Raw genomic sequence first — 17,669 nt, 5'->3', positions numbered from 1 at the left:
CAATTCCAACAGGACATAACTCACGAGGGAGAGGTTCAAGGCAATAAAGTAATTGCCAAGTAACAGTAATAAATGCAATATTGATGCAATCAGAACTTGTATGTTTAATACAGACCTCATAGTACGCATCTATATGCAAGTAGATGCACAAACACAATTTATCTTTCCGCCTCCTCACTCAAGCCCCCCCCCCCCAACTGACCTATCCACCAAAGTCAATAGCTGCTCAGTCTCCCCAGTCCAACGTGCTCATGCTCGCTGCCTGGGAGTAACTCTAGACTCTGCTCTTTCAAGTCACACATCCAAGCCCTCTTCACCTCCTGCCTCCTCCAACTCAATATTTCCCAGATTCGTACATTCATTTCCCAAGAAGTTGCAAAAAACCTTAGTGCATTCTATTCTACACTATGCTGCCCGGCTAATCCACCTGTCCCCTTGCTACTCCCTGACCTGTCCTCTCTGCCAATCTCTCCACTGGCTTCCCATTGCCCAACGACTCCAGTTCAGAACATTAACCATGACATACAAAGCCATGCACAACCTGTCTCCTCCCTACATCTGTGACCTAGTCTCCCGGTACCTACCTGCACACAACCTCAGATACTCACAATATCTCCTGCTCTGCTCCTCTTATTTCCTCTTCCCACAATCGCGTACAAGATTTCTCCCGTGCATCCCTCATACTCTGGAACGCTCTACCTCAGCACATCAGACTCTCCACTACTGTAGAAAGCTTCAAGAGGAACCTCAAGACCCACCTCTTCCAACAAGCCTACAACCTACAATAGCCCTCAGTCCAGTAGACCACTGCGCAGCCAGCTCTGTCCTCACCTATTGTACCATCACCCATTCCCTATAGACTGAGCCCTCGCGGGCAGGGTCCTCTCTCCTCCTATACCAGTCTGTCTTGTACTGTTAATGATTGTTGTACATATACCCTCTCTCACTTGTAAAGCGCCATGGAATAAATGGCGCTATAATAAATAATAATATTATATAATAATAATAATAATAATAATAATAATAATAATAATAATAATAATAATTACCATCTCCACCCTCCCTTACTGTATCCTCACCCGTCCTTTGTAGACTGAATCCTCGCAGGCAGGGTTGTCTTTCCTCCTGTACTAGTCTGTGGCTTGTATTGTTCATGATTATTGTACTATTATGTATACCCCTTTCCACAAGTATCACATCATGGAATAAATGGCGCTATACTAATAAATAATAATACATTGCTATCTATGACATAACCCTGTAAATGTAAAAATGCAAGTTGTAGGGAAGGAAGGTGGGCAATATGCAGTTGGATGTCCAAAGAGAATGTGTCAGCGCAATCAACTCCCAACTGCATAGATGGGCATGCAGGTCTTTGAAGTGATTAAGATGTCAATGTTTTTACATTATAATCCCTTCCTCTATTCCCGAATAGTTATTTTCAATCACATGCAATTAAGGAGCCACTGCCTCCCCAGGTTGTTTCTCCACCCAGGACCAGCCTCTTTAGCTTGACTGATAACTCACTGCCTAATTTACTTGCCTGGCACCTAATGTCACACAGACATTGAGTGACTAAAGCAATAGATGACCCTGCCAGGCGGGGAAAATCTAGAAAAGGCAGAGGCTCCAAAGTGCTCAGTCAGGCACAGAGAACTTAACGCCTACACTGCATATGAATCAAAATGCAAATATCTAGGGAGTGCAGCAACAGATATAAAATATAAAAAGAGTCACTGGATTTACATTTCAAAAGACTTGCATGTCCATATATCAATTTGGCAGGGGGAGCAGATCTTCCTGACAGATCATCTTTAAAAATTCTTGATCCTTTCCAAACTGCAGTGTCAAAGGGAGTATCTGTATGTCAATAGTAATGGAAAACATGGATACTACCTACTTTACTGTAGCTCGTTTGTGCATTCGGAAAGTGAAACCACAAACCGACTGATAGGAAAAAACGGAAATGATGTCCTATTTGTGATTTTTGTCATGTAATAAGGCAATTGAATTTTTAGAAAGTTCAGCATTTTTTTTTGTTTGCAATATCTAATATTCTTTTTAGATCTCACTGAAAAGGACATAAAAATCAAAGATCACCACAAAAAAGGCAGCGTTAGGCTATGTGCATACGTTACAGCCAGTCTCCACACATCTGCATGTTCTCGCAGGAAAAACATGGGGGGGGGGGGGGTAGTGCATTTGTGTCACTTTTTTTCATTACTTTCAATAGTGAATATGCAGGGAAAAAAAACGCAGAAAAAAAAATCTGCAGAATGTCAATGCTTTCTCCAACAAAATCTGCAAGGAACAAATCCTGAACATGTGCATAACCAAAGACTTTGCTGCCATCAGGATTTCCTCGCAGTTTTTCTGAAAATCTGCAAGTAAGGCTATGTGCGCACAGTGCGTTTTTCGCGGCGTTTTTGGCCTCAAAACTGCATGACGAGTTTTCAATTTTGCTGTCCACACACAACTGTTTTTTTAAGCTGCGTTTTTGAGCTTAAAAAAAAATAAAAAAAAAATGGACATGTCAATTCTTTCCTGCGTTTTTCTGCGTTTTCCCCCCATGCAATGCAGAGATCAAAAACGCAGCAAAACGCAGCCAAAAACGCACCAAATTGCGGTAAAAACGCATGCGTTTTTTGCCGCTTTTTTCGCCACGGGTGCGTTTTTGTGCATTTTTAGCGGCCAAAAAACGCACAAAAACGCAGCGTCAAAAAAAACGCAGTGTGTGAACTGAGCCTAAAACATAGCAAAAAACGCAGCAAAAACGCACTGTGTATACACAGCCTTACTTTCCAACACCAAACACTAGAGCATGTGGCTAGCGGGCCCGGATGTGGATAGACCTGGTGCTAATGCATCAAGCTGGCAAACAGCCATGAATAGTGGCTCTCCAGAGGATGACTTGTAAGTTAGCCATATCTGAAGAGCAGATTTGGATGTCCATGTATTGGACGTAGAGAGTTAGAGTTCAATTAAAGTATAACCGCGGTTTTAATTTTTATTTATAAATCAATAATACACATGACGATAAGCAGCTCTGTAATCTATCAGAGGAATCTGCTTTTATCTTTGATGGAGGGGAAGGATCTTGAGGCTACCGCCTCACTCTTCTATTTACATAGCATCTCATCAGTAACAGCTGCCATCTTCTATCTCAGTAATAGGTAAAATCTGTATTCAGTGAGGACTTTCCCAAGAATTGAGAATTTTGATAATGACTGATCAGTTCTGGCAGAGAAAGAAGCAAATCTGTCAAAGATATATTACAAAGTTGCTTATTTTCAGGTGTACTATTGAGTTTTGTAATAAATATTAAAATGACGGTTAAAGTATGGTAGTTTATTGACAGGATGGTACTGCCAGTTGGAAGAGCTACTTGAAGCTGGTGATCGTTTGGTGGGAGTGCTTTCTGCGAAAATACGGAATCGGGCTAAGGTATTTATGTGATTTCTATGGGAAAGCTTTGGTGGTCACTTCTCCGGCAGAGGTAGAGTCTGGATGTCTCTATTAGAGATGAATGTAGTTCTCCAGGCAAGAAAGGGTGAGGTCCACTGCACTAGAGGATGCCGCAGGAGCCCATGATAAAGGTGCAAAATACTGAAAACAACCACTCACAAACACAACATTCACGGAGTGGGTGGTTGCCTAATACTATAAATGCACACAGATTGCATAGGGAGCAAATGTGGAGATTTTAAAGTAAGGACTCTGAAGACAATGAAGACAGTTTGACCTTGGGTATTCCAGCAAAATATCGACCAATACCTCATGTATTTTATACATCGGGTTATTGCATATTTTCTCATTTTTATCCATAATGCAGCCATGCCCTTTAATGTTGCCTGGTAAATCAGGGGTGCACTTATATAGTGCTGGGCAGCCTGATCTTATAGTATGGGCAACATCAATCGGCTGTAAGGCAGACACAGAGCATCACACATCTGTGTGACTGGCGCCCCTATACAAGCCTCATCTGTGTGCATAGAATATTATGCATCCACTGTTTAAATGGTAGCCATACGAGCGGCTAGTTCATCAGTACTTTGCACCTGTGTTGCCCCCACCATAATCATGGAGGCCTGCTTCATCCTGCAGTGTTTTGGTAATGTGACCTGGTGTTTGTAAATAAGGCTGTGTTTTTCCTGTGAAGCTCTTAAACTCTTTAGGCTATGTGCGCACGTGTGCGTAATTCATGCAGTTACGCTGTGCTTTGTAGCGCAGCGTAACTGCATGCGTCCTGCGTCCCCTGTACAGTCTATGGAGATTGTGCAGGGGCCGTGCGCACATGGCGTCTTAGAGCGCAGTGCTTCGGCTGCTGCCCGAAGCGCGCGTTCTAGAAGTGACATGTCACTTCTTCCGTGCGCTTTGCCGGCAGCTCCTGCTCTGTCTATGGCAGGAGCTGCAGGTAGAGCGCATGGAATCGGCTTTTTTTTTTTTCTCTACGGACATTTTCTGCAGTGATTTGAAGCGCACGTGTGCTCTTCAGATCGCTGCAGAAATTTCTGCAGGGCTAGTACCCAACGTGTGCACATAGCCTTAGACTTGCATACATTTCCATATATATGGGCTTTTATACGGTATTTAGTGCCAATTAGTGCTAATTTTTATGGTCTTTACGAGGGGGTGAGGCTCATGGGCTAATCTTGCAGTGCATCATAAAGACACATACCCCGAGTATCCAGTCACCACTGCCCCCTTGTTAAGGGCGATAAAATCTTGCACTAAATTAAAAGGCCCACCTCTATGAAACTGTATGCTGGATTTAGAGCAAAAAAATTAAAGAGTAGAGTATAAGCTGAATGAGAGCAAAAACTGACCACTTTTGACCTGGCGACGACTCCTTGTCGAGAAATGAGGAATCAAGTAACAAGTATTTAGGATTTACCCAGACGCCATATTAATTGTATGAAAACGTGATACTTTTTGATGGGTTTTGTAGTGTTTGCGTTCTGGTGGATGCCTCACTATACACTAATATCTGCTTTATTGATTTCTAGAAATACCTTGTAGTAGCAGTTGAACTGCAGCGAAAAGAGCTACAAGGGGTTTTCTGTGTTTGTCCAGATGCCCCTGATGTATTCAAGGGAGACTGCCTGTAAAGTTGAGAAAATACAAACCACATCACTAAGATGCTCCTAAGGCCATATATCAGTCAGTGACTAAACAACTATTTCATATTGCCAATATATAGTGGTTCCTAACCGATTACTGGCAGAAAAAAAGTTTTGTCGATAGAAATCAAGTAACTAAAAACACCAACTACTTTACACGGCAGATTTATTTTATGCCACTACACACATCAGTTACTCTGTCGTGCAAGAATGTTCTACACGGCTGTAGCAGAGCTCAATTGCCAAAGTAATAAAGTAAGCTGAAGTGGGTGATAACTTACCCTCCACACATCAGGAACTCACTAGACGCCCTGCGCCCGGCTGTCCCTGTAGGCAGATCATCTGCAATAAAAGCAATACAAATTATGTTCTCGAGATCAGACTCCTTGCAAAAGCACCATATATCTCTTTATGGCACACATAAAGTTGCAATCTGGCACCCTGGGAAAGAGTACAAATTTTGTTTTTTATTAAATTTATTGAAAATTTTTTTACCTAATCCCACTACTGCCGGATTGCAACTTTATATATTTGATATGTTTATGCCAGGATACCGGTCTATAGATTACAGAGCATTGTTGAAAAGGAAGGGAATTTTGTTTACTTACCGTAAATTCCTTTTCTTCTAGCTCCTATTGGGAGACCCAGACAATTGGGTGTATAGCTTCTGCCTCCGGAGGCCACACAAAGTATTACACTTTAAAAAGTGTAACCCCTCCCCTCTGCTATACACCCTCCCGTGCATCACGGGCCCATCAGTTTTGGTGCCAAAGCAGGAAGGAGGAAACTTATAAATTGGTCTAAGGTAAATTCAATCCGAAGGATGTTCGGAGAACTGAAACCATGAACCAAAAGAACAATTGAACATGAACAACATGTGTACACAAAAGAACAACAGCCAGAAGGGAACAGGGGCGGGAGCTGGGTCTCCCAATAGGAGCTAGAAGAAAAGGAATTTACGGTAAGTAAACAAAATTCCCTTCTTCTTTGTCGCTCCATTGGGAGACCCAGACAATTGGGATGTCCAAAAGCAATCCCTGGGTGGGTAAAAGAATACCTCGATAAAAAAGCCGAAAAAAACGGCCCCTTCTTACAGGTGGGCCACTGCCGCCTGAAGGGACTCTCCTACCTAGGCTGGCGTCTGCCGAAACATAGGTATGCACCTGATAGTGTTTTGTAAAAGTGTGCAGACTCGACCAGGTAGCCGCCTGACACACCTGCTGAGCCGTAGCCTGGTGCCGCAATGCCCAGGACGCACCTACAGCTCTGGTAGAATGGGCTTTCAGCCCTGAAGGAATCGGAAGCCCAGACGAACGGCAGGCTTCAAGAATCGGTTCCTTGATCCACCTAGCCAAGGTTGACTTGGAAGCCTGCGACCCCTTACGCTGGCCAGCGACAAGGACAAAGCGCGCATCAGAACGGCGCAGGGGCGCCGTGCGTGAAATGTAGAGCCTGAGTGCTCTCACGAGATCTAACAAGTGCAAATCCTTTTCACATTGGTGAACTGGATGAGGGCAAAAAGAAGGTAAGGAGATATCCTGATTGAGATGAAACGGGGATACCACCTTAGGGAGAAATTCCGGGACCGGACGCAGAACCACCTTATCCTGGTGAAACACCAGGAAGGGGGCTTTGCATGACAGCGCTGCTAGCTCAGACACTCTCCGAAGTGATGTGACTGCCACTAGGAAGGCCACCTTCTGCGAAAGGTGAGATGGAGAGACATCCCGCATCGGCTCGAAAGGTGGCTTCTGGAGAGCCGTCAGCACCCTGTTAAGATCCCAGGGTTCTAGCGGACGCTTGTAAGGTGGAACTATGTGGCAAACCCCCTGCAGGAACGTGCGGACCTGCGGAAGCCTGGCTAGACGCTTTTGAAAAAAAACGGAAAGCGCCGATACTTGTCCCTTGAGAGAGCCGAGAGACAAGCCCTTGTCCATTCCGGATTGAAGGAAAGAAAGAAAAGTGGGCAAGGCAAACGGCCAGGGAGTGAAACCCTGATCAGAGCACCAGGATAAGACGATCCTCCAAGTCCTGTGGTAGATCTTGGCGGACGTTGGTTTCCTGGCCTGTCTCATGGTGGCAATGACATCTTGAGATAACCCTGATGACGCTAGGAGCCAGGACTCAATGGCCACACAGTCAGGTTGAGGGCCGCAGAATTCAGATGGAAAAATGGCCCTTGAGACAGCAAGTCTGGTCGGTCTGGGAGTGCCCACGGTTGACCCACCGTGAGGTGCCACAGATCCGGGTACCACGATCTCCTCGGCCAGTCTGGAGCGACGAGGATGGCGCGACTGCAGTCGGACCTGATCTTGCGTAACACTCTGGGCAGCAGTGCCAGAGGAGGAAATACATAAGGCAGTCGAAACTGCGACCAGTCCTGAACTAACACGTCTGCCGCCAGAGCTCTGTGATCCTTGGACCGAGCCATGAATGCCGGGACTTTGTTGTTGTGCCGAGACGCCATTAGATCGACGTCCGGCGTTCCCCAGCGGCAACAGATCTCCCGAAACACGTCCGGGTGAAGAGACCATTCCCCTGCGTCCATTCCCTGGCGACTGAGAAAATCTGCTTCCCAGTTTTCTACGCCCGGGATGTGAACTCGCTGCTGAGGTCTGTTCGGTTTAGACTGGGGTAAGGACGAGTCCTTTCCCTTGGATTGCTTGATAATTTCGTCCAATTGCTCGCCAAACAAGCGGTCGCCGGAAAATGGCAAACCGGTTAAGAACTTCTTGGAAGCAGAGTCTGCCTTCCATTCGCGTAGCCACATGGCCCTGCGGACTGCCACCGAATTGGCGGATGCTACCGCTGTACGGCTCACCGAGTCGAGGACAGCGTTCATGGCGTAGGACGAAAAAGCTGACGCCTGAGAAGTCAAAGACACGACCTGCGGAGTAGCGGTGCGTGTGACCGCATTAATCTCAGACAGACAAGCTGAGATAGCTTGGAGTGCCCACACGGCTGCAAATGCTGGAGCAAAAGACGCACCTATGGCTTCATAGATGGATTTCATCAGGAGCTCTATTTGCCTGTCAGTGGCATCTTTGAGCGATGAGCCATCTGCCACTGATACCACGGATCTAGCCGCCAGCCTAGAGACTGGAGGATCCACCTTGGGACACTGAGCCCAACCCTTAACTACGTCAGGTGGGAAGGGGTAACGTGTGTCCTTAAGGCGCTTAGTAAAGCGCTTGTCCGGATATGCTCTGTGCTTCCGGACAGCATCCCTGAAGTTAGAGTGATCGAAAAAAGCACTCCTTGTACGTTTGGGAAACCTAAACTGGTGTTTCTCCTGTTGTGAATCTGACTCCTCAACAGGTGGAGTTGGAGGAGGAAGTTCTAGCACCTGGTTAATGGACGCTATAAGGTCATTTACTATGGCGTCCCCTTCAGGTGTATCAAGATTGAGAGCACCGTCAGGATCAGAGCCCTGAGCTGCAACCTCCGCCTCATCCTCCAGAGAGTCCTCATGCTGAGACCCTGAGCAGCGTGATGAAGTGGATGAAGGTCCCCAGCGAGCCCGCTTAGACGGTCTGTGACTACAGTCCGAGTCGGAGTCCTCCCCGTGGGACCTATGTGTCACCTCATGAGCAGTTTGCTGCTCCAACCGAGGGGGGCCTGGGGTCAATGATTCAACAGTGCCCGGGGCCTGTGTTACCGGTCTGGACTGCAAAGCTTCTAGTATCTTAGCAGACCATTTGTCCATAGACTGAGCCATGGATTGTGAAAGGGACTCAGAAAGTTTCTCAGCCAACACTGCAAACTCTGTCCCTGCCACCTGGACAGTGACAGCCGGTGGTTCTACCTGAGCCGAGGGTCCCACCAGTGCCTGAGGCTCCGGCTGAGTGAGTGTCACAGAGGCCGAGCATTGCACACAATGAGGGTAGGTGGAACCTGCAGGTAACATAGCCGCACAAGAGGTACAAGTTGCAAAATAAGCCTGTGCCTTGGCACCCTTGCTTTTTGCAGACGACATGCTGTTATCTCCTCTTAGCAAACAGTGAGGGTATATAGCCAAGCAAATACTGCGGCCGAGCAGAGCAAATGTATACCCAATATGGATATATATATATACACCGCGGCACCCAGGGGGGCCAGCACCTGTAACAGGTGCGGCTTACCGACCGCGCTCAGCGGTTGTGTGTCCACCAGATTCCCTGCCTGGGCCTCCCAGAGTTGTGGAGCTTTATCTGAAGTTCTCCTCCGGCAGCAGCGATAATAACAATGGCTGCCAGCGTTCTGTGAGGAGGAGGGAGCCATGGGCGTGCCTCAGAAAGTGCGGGAATCTGGTGCCCCACGGTGCTCAGTGAGGGGGGAGGAGGATACTAAGTATGCTCCAGCCCTCACCGCTGACGTTCAGTCTAGCGTCCCGCCCTTGCCCCTGACTGGCAGGCCCGGGGGCGGGAATATGCGGTACTAGGCCGCAAAAGCCGGGGACTCGATTTATAAGCGCGGCCGGCAAACAGGCGCGGTAGTCCCGGCGACCCCAAACACAGAGCAGCTGCTGCAGCGTCCGATCCACAGGCGCTCTATGCGCCGTCCCCAAGGGGACACAGAGTACCTCAGAGAAGCAGGGCCTGTCCCTGATGACATCCAGTCTCCTGTCCGTCAGGTTCCCACAGGGGCTGCGGAGGGAGCCCGGTCCCAGTGCCTGGTGACCGGTTAGGATCCCACTTCTCCCAGAGCCCCTAAGGGATGGGGAAGGATAACGGCATGTGGCTCCAGCCTTTGTACCCGCAATGGGTACCTCAACCTTAACAGCACCGCCGACCAAAGTGGGGTGAGAAGGGAGCATGCCGGGGGCCCTGGGGCCCTCTTGTCTTCCATCCGATAAAGTCAGCAGCTGCTGCTGACTAAAATGTGGAGCTTGCGTGAATGTGTGCCTCCTTCAACACAAAGCATAAAACTGATGGGCCCGTGATGCACGGGAGGGTGTATAGCAGAGGGGAGGGGTTACACTTTTTAAAGTGTAATAACTTTGTGTGGCGTCCGGAGGCAGAAGCTATACACCCAATTGTCTGGGTCTCCCAATGGAGCGACAAAGAAAGGATAATTTGCATTTCTCTTTCTGGTGGCGAGCGGATATTCTACCTTAAATGTCATACAAAGAAGTAGAAAGAATGTTCACCCCAAGCACTAAAGGCACTTTACACGCTGCGATCGCACCAGTCCCCGTCGTTTGTGCGTCACGCCCACCTCGCTGCCGAAGGACGCAACAGGAACGCTGTTGTTCGTCGTTCCTGCGGTGTCACACATAGCGATGTGTGCTGCCTCAGGAACGAAGAACAACCTGCGTCCAGCACGAGCAACGATATTTGGGAAAGGAACGACATGTCAAAAATCAACGATTTGGTGAGTATGTCTGATAGTTAGCGGTCGCTCGTAGGTGTCACATGCAACGACGTCGCTAACGAGGCCAGATGTGCGTCACGAATTCCGGGACCCCAGCGATATCTCGTAAGCGATGTTGTTGCGTGTAAAGCGGCCTTACGAGTTAGATTCTTGAGAGCTAAATAAATTGTGGGATCAGAATTAATTTTGCTGCTTTACTTGTTTTCTGGTTTTTTTTCCGTTTTGAAGAATGAAGATTGAGCAGGTTGGAATTGAACATGTATGGTTGACTATGAGGGAGTCATTAAAACTAAAAGGGAGAATTTACAAAAATTAGCATTTCACATGGGTGTTAAATGGAATTCGTCAGGTTTTTGCCACCTAATCTCAAAGTAACATTGTAGAGACAGAAATCCTGATATTAAACAGCTGATCAAACAAGTAGCTGATTGGCGGGTGTTCGGTGTCTAATTACTTGATTTATAACAAGTTTGAGCCTAACATACTAGTATAACAGACCACAACAAGACTCTTACATGAGTGGTCGGAGGATGGGTTACTTGGTACCAAGACAAAGTCATCTGTGTCACATGAAGAATTCTTGCTGCTTGTGCTAGCAGAGTCCTTGGAGATTTGTAGGTAATTTGGAGGACCCAATGGGGGAGATGACAGATGTTCTTCCTGGATATGCTGCATATCTGGCAAAGACTGGAAAGTAGTAGAAAAAAAAAAATTACCTATACATGCAATTAAATATTGCCCTTGCTGACAGTGAGGAATTGGATGTACCATATTTTTCGCATTATAAGATGCACTTTTGTTCCCCCTTTTTTTTTGGTGGGGGAGTAGGGGGTGCGTAATCCGAATATACAGATTATATACTGCAGGGCCCCGGGGAGGTGGGGGCAGCTCTGGAGCGGTGCTGGAGGCTGGGGCAGACTGGTGGGGCTGCAGGAGGCAGAGGGAGATCTCCTGCTCCCGCTCATATAATATGCACTGCCGCTGTCCATCACTGTGGTGCTGAAACCACACTGTCGTGATGGGCTGGGGGAGCGCCGCATATAATATGTGCTTGTGTCCCCCTTTGATGGCACAAGCCCCACCTCCCCGTGTTAGATATGGCTCCCATGCTGCTGCCCATCCTAAAATAAAAAAGCTTTACTTACCGTCTCCAGCGCTGATCTCCCGGTGTCTCCCTGCTGCCGCTGTGATCAGGCACGCAGAAATCATATAACTCTGCTGTGCCGATCACATGCCCGGCACTGAGAAGCAGGAAGTGTAGGAGCTCAGCAGCATGGAGGGAGACACGAGGGAGGACAGCGCTGGAGAAGGTAAGGAAAGAGTTTATTTTACTATGGACAGCAGCATGGGGGCCATATCAAACACAGGGGGACGTGTGCCCTCCACAGGGGGCCATGGGCAGCACAGGGGGCCGTGTGCCATGGGCAGCACAGGGGGACGTGTGCCATGGGCAGCACAGGGGGACGTGTGCCATGGGCAGCACAGGGGGACGTGTGCCATGGGCAGCACAGGGGGACGTGTGCCATGGGCAGCACAGGGGGACGTGTGCCATGGGCAGCACTGGGGGACGTGTGCCATGGGCAGCACTGGGGGACGTGTGCCATGGGCAGCACTGGGGGACGTGTGCCATGGGCAGCACTGGGGGACGTGTGCCATGGGCAGCACTGGGGGACGTGTGCCATGGGCAGCACTGGGGGACGTGTGGCAGCACAAGGGGGACTATATTCAATATAAGGGGGCCATATCCAGATTAAGGTGGCTAATTTTAGGATGGGGGCTATGAGGGACATATACTCTATATGATTTGTTAGACGGACACTGGCATTATAAGACGGACCCCATTTAACATTAAAAAAAAATTTTTCTCTTTTCCTTCACCAAATCTGGGGTGCGTCTTATAATCAGGTGCGTCTTATAAAGCGAAAAATACGGTAGTTCATGTTCTACAGTAGATAAATTGCAATTTTTTTTTTTAAAAGGTGGTAGGTAATGATTAAAGGGAACCTAAACAGTCTTTTCTGTCAATATCAAGTTGTAGAGCAAGAGGAGAGTTCTATATGGTTTTGTGGGGCAAAAAAAAAAAAAAAATTATTTACAACCTGTTTTTTCTGGGTTTAGAAGTAAAAAAAGGCAGTCGCATTCAGTGACTGGAAGTCTTCTGTGTATGACTAAGCAAGTGGGACCGCTCACTTGGCACATAGAATGAACAGCGTCCCCCAAGGAGTGAAAGTATTTTCCTACAATACTATATACCAATCTATTCAGCTTCTTCTACTCTAACATTCTGAATACATACAGGTCTTAATGTACAATGCGAGAGATTTCTTTATGTACATTATACATTTTAAGAAATAGTTAAAAAAAAAAAAAAATATCCACTATCTCTCAGTTAACATTGTCCTTCTTACAGTTAGTAAGTGAGCCCCAATCTTTAATCTCAGCAATATCCTTTACAGGTTCATTGTTGGCAGCACATAATTTGTAAAATATATTCTACAAATACCAGACTAATGAGTGCTAATGATCGCAATACTTCCCATACACTTACAGGAGGAGATGCAAAGCGACAAGATGGTGAGCTTCCACAGGAGCTGCCAGAAATACTTGACCCAGAGTAAGTAGGCACTGGGACAGGACAGGCTGCAAAATACAAGAACATGGCATGTAAAATTAATAAAAAAAAAAAAAAGGAATGGTCACTTCCTGAAAAAAAAATAAAAAATGAAAATATATATATCAAAATACTTTGTAAAAAAAAAAACAAAAAAACAAAAACTAATGAACCCTCCTGATTCTGACGCTTTTCCATTTTTCAGTGTGTCACTCCATTGCAGAGATATTCCCGTTTGTTGCTTTTGGAGTCCAGTATGTGAAATTTCTGCTTGTAGTTCAACAAGGCGTTTCTTACACTTCTCTGTGGGTGGGCGTTATACCCCTCCAAGACGCTTTCAATCACAGTACCGACAGTGTCGGAGATGGCTAGATCAACTGAACAGCTGTGATTGGCAATGTTTTACTAGATATTTAACTCAATATTCTTAATTTAGGGACATAAATTATGTAATCCATCAGCAGCATTTCCTAGTCTCCTCTGTCAAATGCTCCAAAGTGGGCAGCATAAATGTAATGTACTGATGTGACAACGCATTCTTATGTTTGCTAAAGACTAAGGGGAATGTCAACTGCGGCAAGTTTAATGATCAATTAGTAAAAAATGTAACGGATGAAAATACCCCACAAAATTATGGCTATACAATAGCTCAGTAGTAAGATTCAAATGCCACACTCCATTTTTGGCACTCGAAACTAAGAAAGTCAACCCATAAGCACACACCTGCAAGAATTTGCTGTTTGAGTATATCCAGCAGGCTTATTGCTAACCACAAGACACATCAATATTTACCCTCCTCAGTATGTACTTACACTTTTTGACTGTAGACACCTGATCTAAGAAAGGATGATTGAAAAATCCCTCTGGAAAAAAAATAAACATGGTATTAATGACCATACAAATCATGAAATTAAAGTGCTAGCGCATAATCTAAATTTTACTTGGCATTACAAAAAACTTAACATTTGGAAAGTAGAAATTTCATTTTACCATTTTGAAAATAGGAGTTCTGGCACAAAGCAATGTATTCCCTTCACTACTTTTATGTACAAATTTCACACATTGACCATATTTATTTGGGGAGTATCCTCAGTGACGGCACAGTATAAATGCGAAGATGCTCCATTGGTACAACGTAAGAATAGGCCACTAATGTAGACAGATAGAAAAGAGCCCCAGTGCAATAACATATAAGCCCTTTGCAATCCATTAGCTCATCATAATGCATTATATTCTACTTGTTCTGGAAGTGGAAACGGGCCCCCTTAAATATTGGGTCCCTGTGACCTCAACAGTACTTTATACACCAAGTCATACCTAACAGTAAGGGTTTGCTGCATACAAAAAAAAAAGTAAAAGTAAAAAAAGGTTTTTGTAAGGACAGGACATGCTAGCTATTCAAGCTATTTTAGCTTTAGAAGCAGGAGAGAGATGGTTGACAACAGCAGGGAGTAAGTAAAGGGCTGCAGTAATGTCAAGTGTTACTGTCTATAGCTCCGATTAATATTAAAATGTAGTTAGAGTTAAATGACGCAGCCAACCAAAACAATACTATAGGTCATAAAAGAAAAAAAAAAATGTTTTTGTAAGTAGTACACTGTAAAAATTGCACTCTTTCTTCATCTGGAAAAAAAAAAACACCGGAAGCCTAAATAGAAAATCCTATTTGCATATCAATAATTAAAGTCTAGCACGCTGTAATCACGACCACTCAAGCAGCACATAAAAAGCAACGCTAAAAATAAAAATGCCATAACTACCCCGAGCCAAAAGCAAGTCATATAACGCATTATAAGAGGTAACAATTACAGTTCAGACACTAAGGATGTAATGCATCATGGAAAACATATTGGAGGATTTTGTGGTTTGGGAAAGTCATAATACAATAGTGGAAAAAGGCTTTTGATTCTTTTTAAGCTAAATAGATCTATTTCCAGACATGTAAACAAACAATTTGGTTCGTCAAAATCTTGGCAGACATACAGGCTGACTAATAATTAACGTCACAAAAAAGGAGCCAAGACGAGGTGTGCGTGGCTGCTTGCTCTGTTGTCAAGCGAGAATTGCGACACCGACTGTGCTGATCAGCCCTCAACGCCCCCGAATCTCATGATAGGACAATAAAGCCTTGGGTACAGAATGTTCTCATGAGGATAAAGGCTTTTAATTTAAAAACCTTGGAATTGTGGCAAGGCACCAACAACACCTTGCTGTACACAGCTTATTCAGATTACACGCTCCTAAAAAAAGATGACAAGCCGCCACTTCAACCATGAGGAAAGCCAGCAAAGAATATGCTACAACCTTCATATTGAGGACTACCACAATAAACACATAATATATAGAGATTGCTAATATAATGCAGTATTATGGAATAGGTCTCCTACACTATCAAATACATCTCATTAAAGGGAACCTCTCAGTTCCAACATCGCCTTTACACTACACCCATGACCTTTTAGTCCCTTATTCAGGTAGTTCAGTCATGGTTTTATTGATCACACATCTGTACATATTTGCGTAAAATTAACCTCTATGCATCAGTTCGCTGTATGGCACTTAACTAGGACTAGTCCGATGAGTTTATTACAGAGACTAGTGGCGCTCAGAAGCTGCAGTCGGTTTTCTCCCGTCACAGCTTTACTAATAGTCCACTGCAGAGCAGAACAGAGGTGGCGGGAGGAGTGCAAACTGAAGATGCCACGTGTGGGGACTATCAACCTCATTCACGGGTCACAGCTACAGGTACTAAACCTGGACTAGGCTCAATGTGGAAACGCCTCAACGGACTAGTCTGATATCATTACCATACAGCGAACTAATGCATACAAAATTTACTCAAATACATGCAGATGTGGAAAACACATTACTTGAATACCAGAATAAAGTAGTAAAAATTATGGGAGCAGCGTAAAAGCATTGGAGAACCTCACAGATCTATGTACATAGCTTAGAATTGGGCTAGATGTGCTAAATTTATCATAGTGGCTCATGCAGAAATATCTATGGCGCATCGTCAGACACTTTCATCTAACTATATGCCACCTACTGGTTGGCTTTCTTTAAATAAAGAAAAAAAATTCTTCAAAAATGGCACATCTTATTGAAACTTTTTTTCCTGTTATGCCATGCCCTCTTGACAATCAAGGCTTTAAATATATCTAAAATACAAAAATATGAACTTGATTATTGGCTCACTGTGAATAGTACACCTTCCCCATAGTGAGAGCATGTCAGACTCTCGCCTACCTTGACAAGCTTCAAAACGGCACCTGAAGACCCATCTCTTCCGACAAGCCTACAACCTGCCATAACCCTCAGTCTGATACAGCGCCGCACAACCAGCTCTACCCTCACCTACTGTATCCTCACCTATCCCTTGTAGACTGAGCCCTCGCGGGCAGGGACCTCTCTCCTCCTGTACCTGTCTGTGCCTTGTATCGTTATGATAATTGTACTTGTCCCTACTACGTATACCGCTTTCACATGTAAAGCGCCATGGAATAAATGGTGCTATAATAAATCTATTATACACACACACACACACAAGCTATTAGTTTTCATTAGTTTTAGCTATTGTTCTCTGTGCAACCTATGTTACAGTACAGTATAAATACCCTTTACATTGGCTATTCAGTTTGACAGTCATCAGATAGGCTAACCACTATCACCATTAGCATTACAGATACAGGCATTCTTGCCTTGGCCGAGCATGCATGTGTCCCAAAGTACAGTGCTTTATTCAAAGTGATTGGGCACTGAAATTCCACTGAACAATCTTCCTCGATGTCAACAAATAGCCAGAATTCTCTCTCAAAAGCACAAGCTTGGACACACGACTGACTCAGAGTGACTGGCACAGAAGAGGTGCTGCACCCATATAGGTCTTCCATACTGTAGTCACGATAGCCTATCCATACAGACTTGCTACTACAGTTCTGCAAATCAACCTAATTCCTGGAGGTCTCCAGGGATCACACATTGATGGACAGCTCAATACACCAGGCATATTAATGAAACCACCTGCATAAAATGTTATAGGTTCTCTTTTGCAGCCAGAATAGCACCGACCCGCCGAAGCATAGACTCCACAATTCCAGAGGGGGTATTGTGTTATCTAACACATTAATACCGCATCTTAAATGTTGACAGTAAATTAAAGGGGGTTTTCTGGACTTGAGCTCCATACATTTCTGCAGTCACTCTATGCGACATCAGATTGGCAAACCCTGACAGTGTGCATTACTCTTTAGTACACTTTGCCACCTCCCTGCACGTTGGTCGACAACACTACCTTGTCCAAAGCAAGCATTGCAGATCAGAAAAAGCCCCGCACCCAGGATACTATTGTGGACTGTTATGTTCAATGATACACCAGACAGATTGGAGAGTGGGCAGGGAGGCCGGTGAGTGCGCTGGGCTCCTATATCACTGTGCATGGCGGAAGGATCTGTTCACACTGGACTTGCTTTGCCAAGTGAGCCTGGTCGGTCAATCAACTTACAGAACGGCGGCTCAAGACGTGTTAAATCAGGGGGCACTCGGCCATGACAATGGTACACAGCACCCTAATTTGCATATTGAAT

At 45.4% G+C, this 17,669-nt stretch overlaps 1 protein-coding gene across 2 annotated transcripts in view; it reads right to left on the bottom strand.

Moving 5' to 3' along the window:
- The window catches only part of ULK2 (unc-51 like autophagy activating kinase 2), a 182,073-nt gene that overhangs the window by 46,528 nt on the left and 117,876 nt on the right, over positions 1-17,669 (bottom strand). The window contains exons 11-15 of one of the 2 annotated variants that reach the window (XM_075336250.1): positions 13,896-13,946; positions 13,021-13,112; positions 10,988-11,159; positions 5,402-5,462; positions 5,013-5,102 (exon numbers count right to left, since the gene is read on the bottom strand). In XM_075336250.1, coding sequence (XP_075192365.1) covers positions 5,013-5,102; positions 5,402-5,462; positions 10,988-11,159; positions 13,021-13,112; positions 13,896-13,946 — 466 coding nt within the window. The remainder of the gene's footprint in view (positions 1-5,012; positions 5,103-5,401; positions 5,463-10,987; positions 11,160-13,020; positions 13,113-13,895; positions 13,947-17,669) is intronic. The other variant, XM_075336251.1, reaches the window with a different exon arrangement.

The sequence above is a fragment of the Anomaloglossus baeobatrachus genome, chromosome 2 (assembly GCF_048569485.1).
Source record: "Anomaloglossus baeobatrachus isolate aAnoBae1 chromosome 2, aAnoBae1.hap1, whole genome shotgun sequence".
Taxonomy (NCBI): Eukaryota; Metazoa; Chordata; class Amphibia; order Anura; family Aromobatidae; genus Anomaloglossus; species Anomaloglossus baeobatrachus.
The sequence above is the reverse complement of the archived record's forward strand: the minus strand, read 5'-3'. Positions and strand labels throughout refer to the sequence as shown.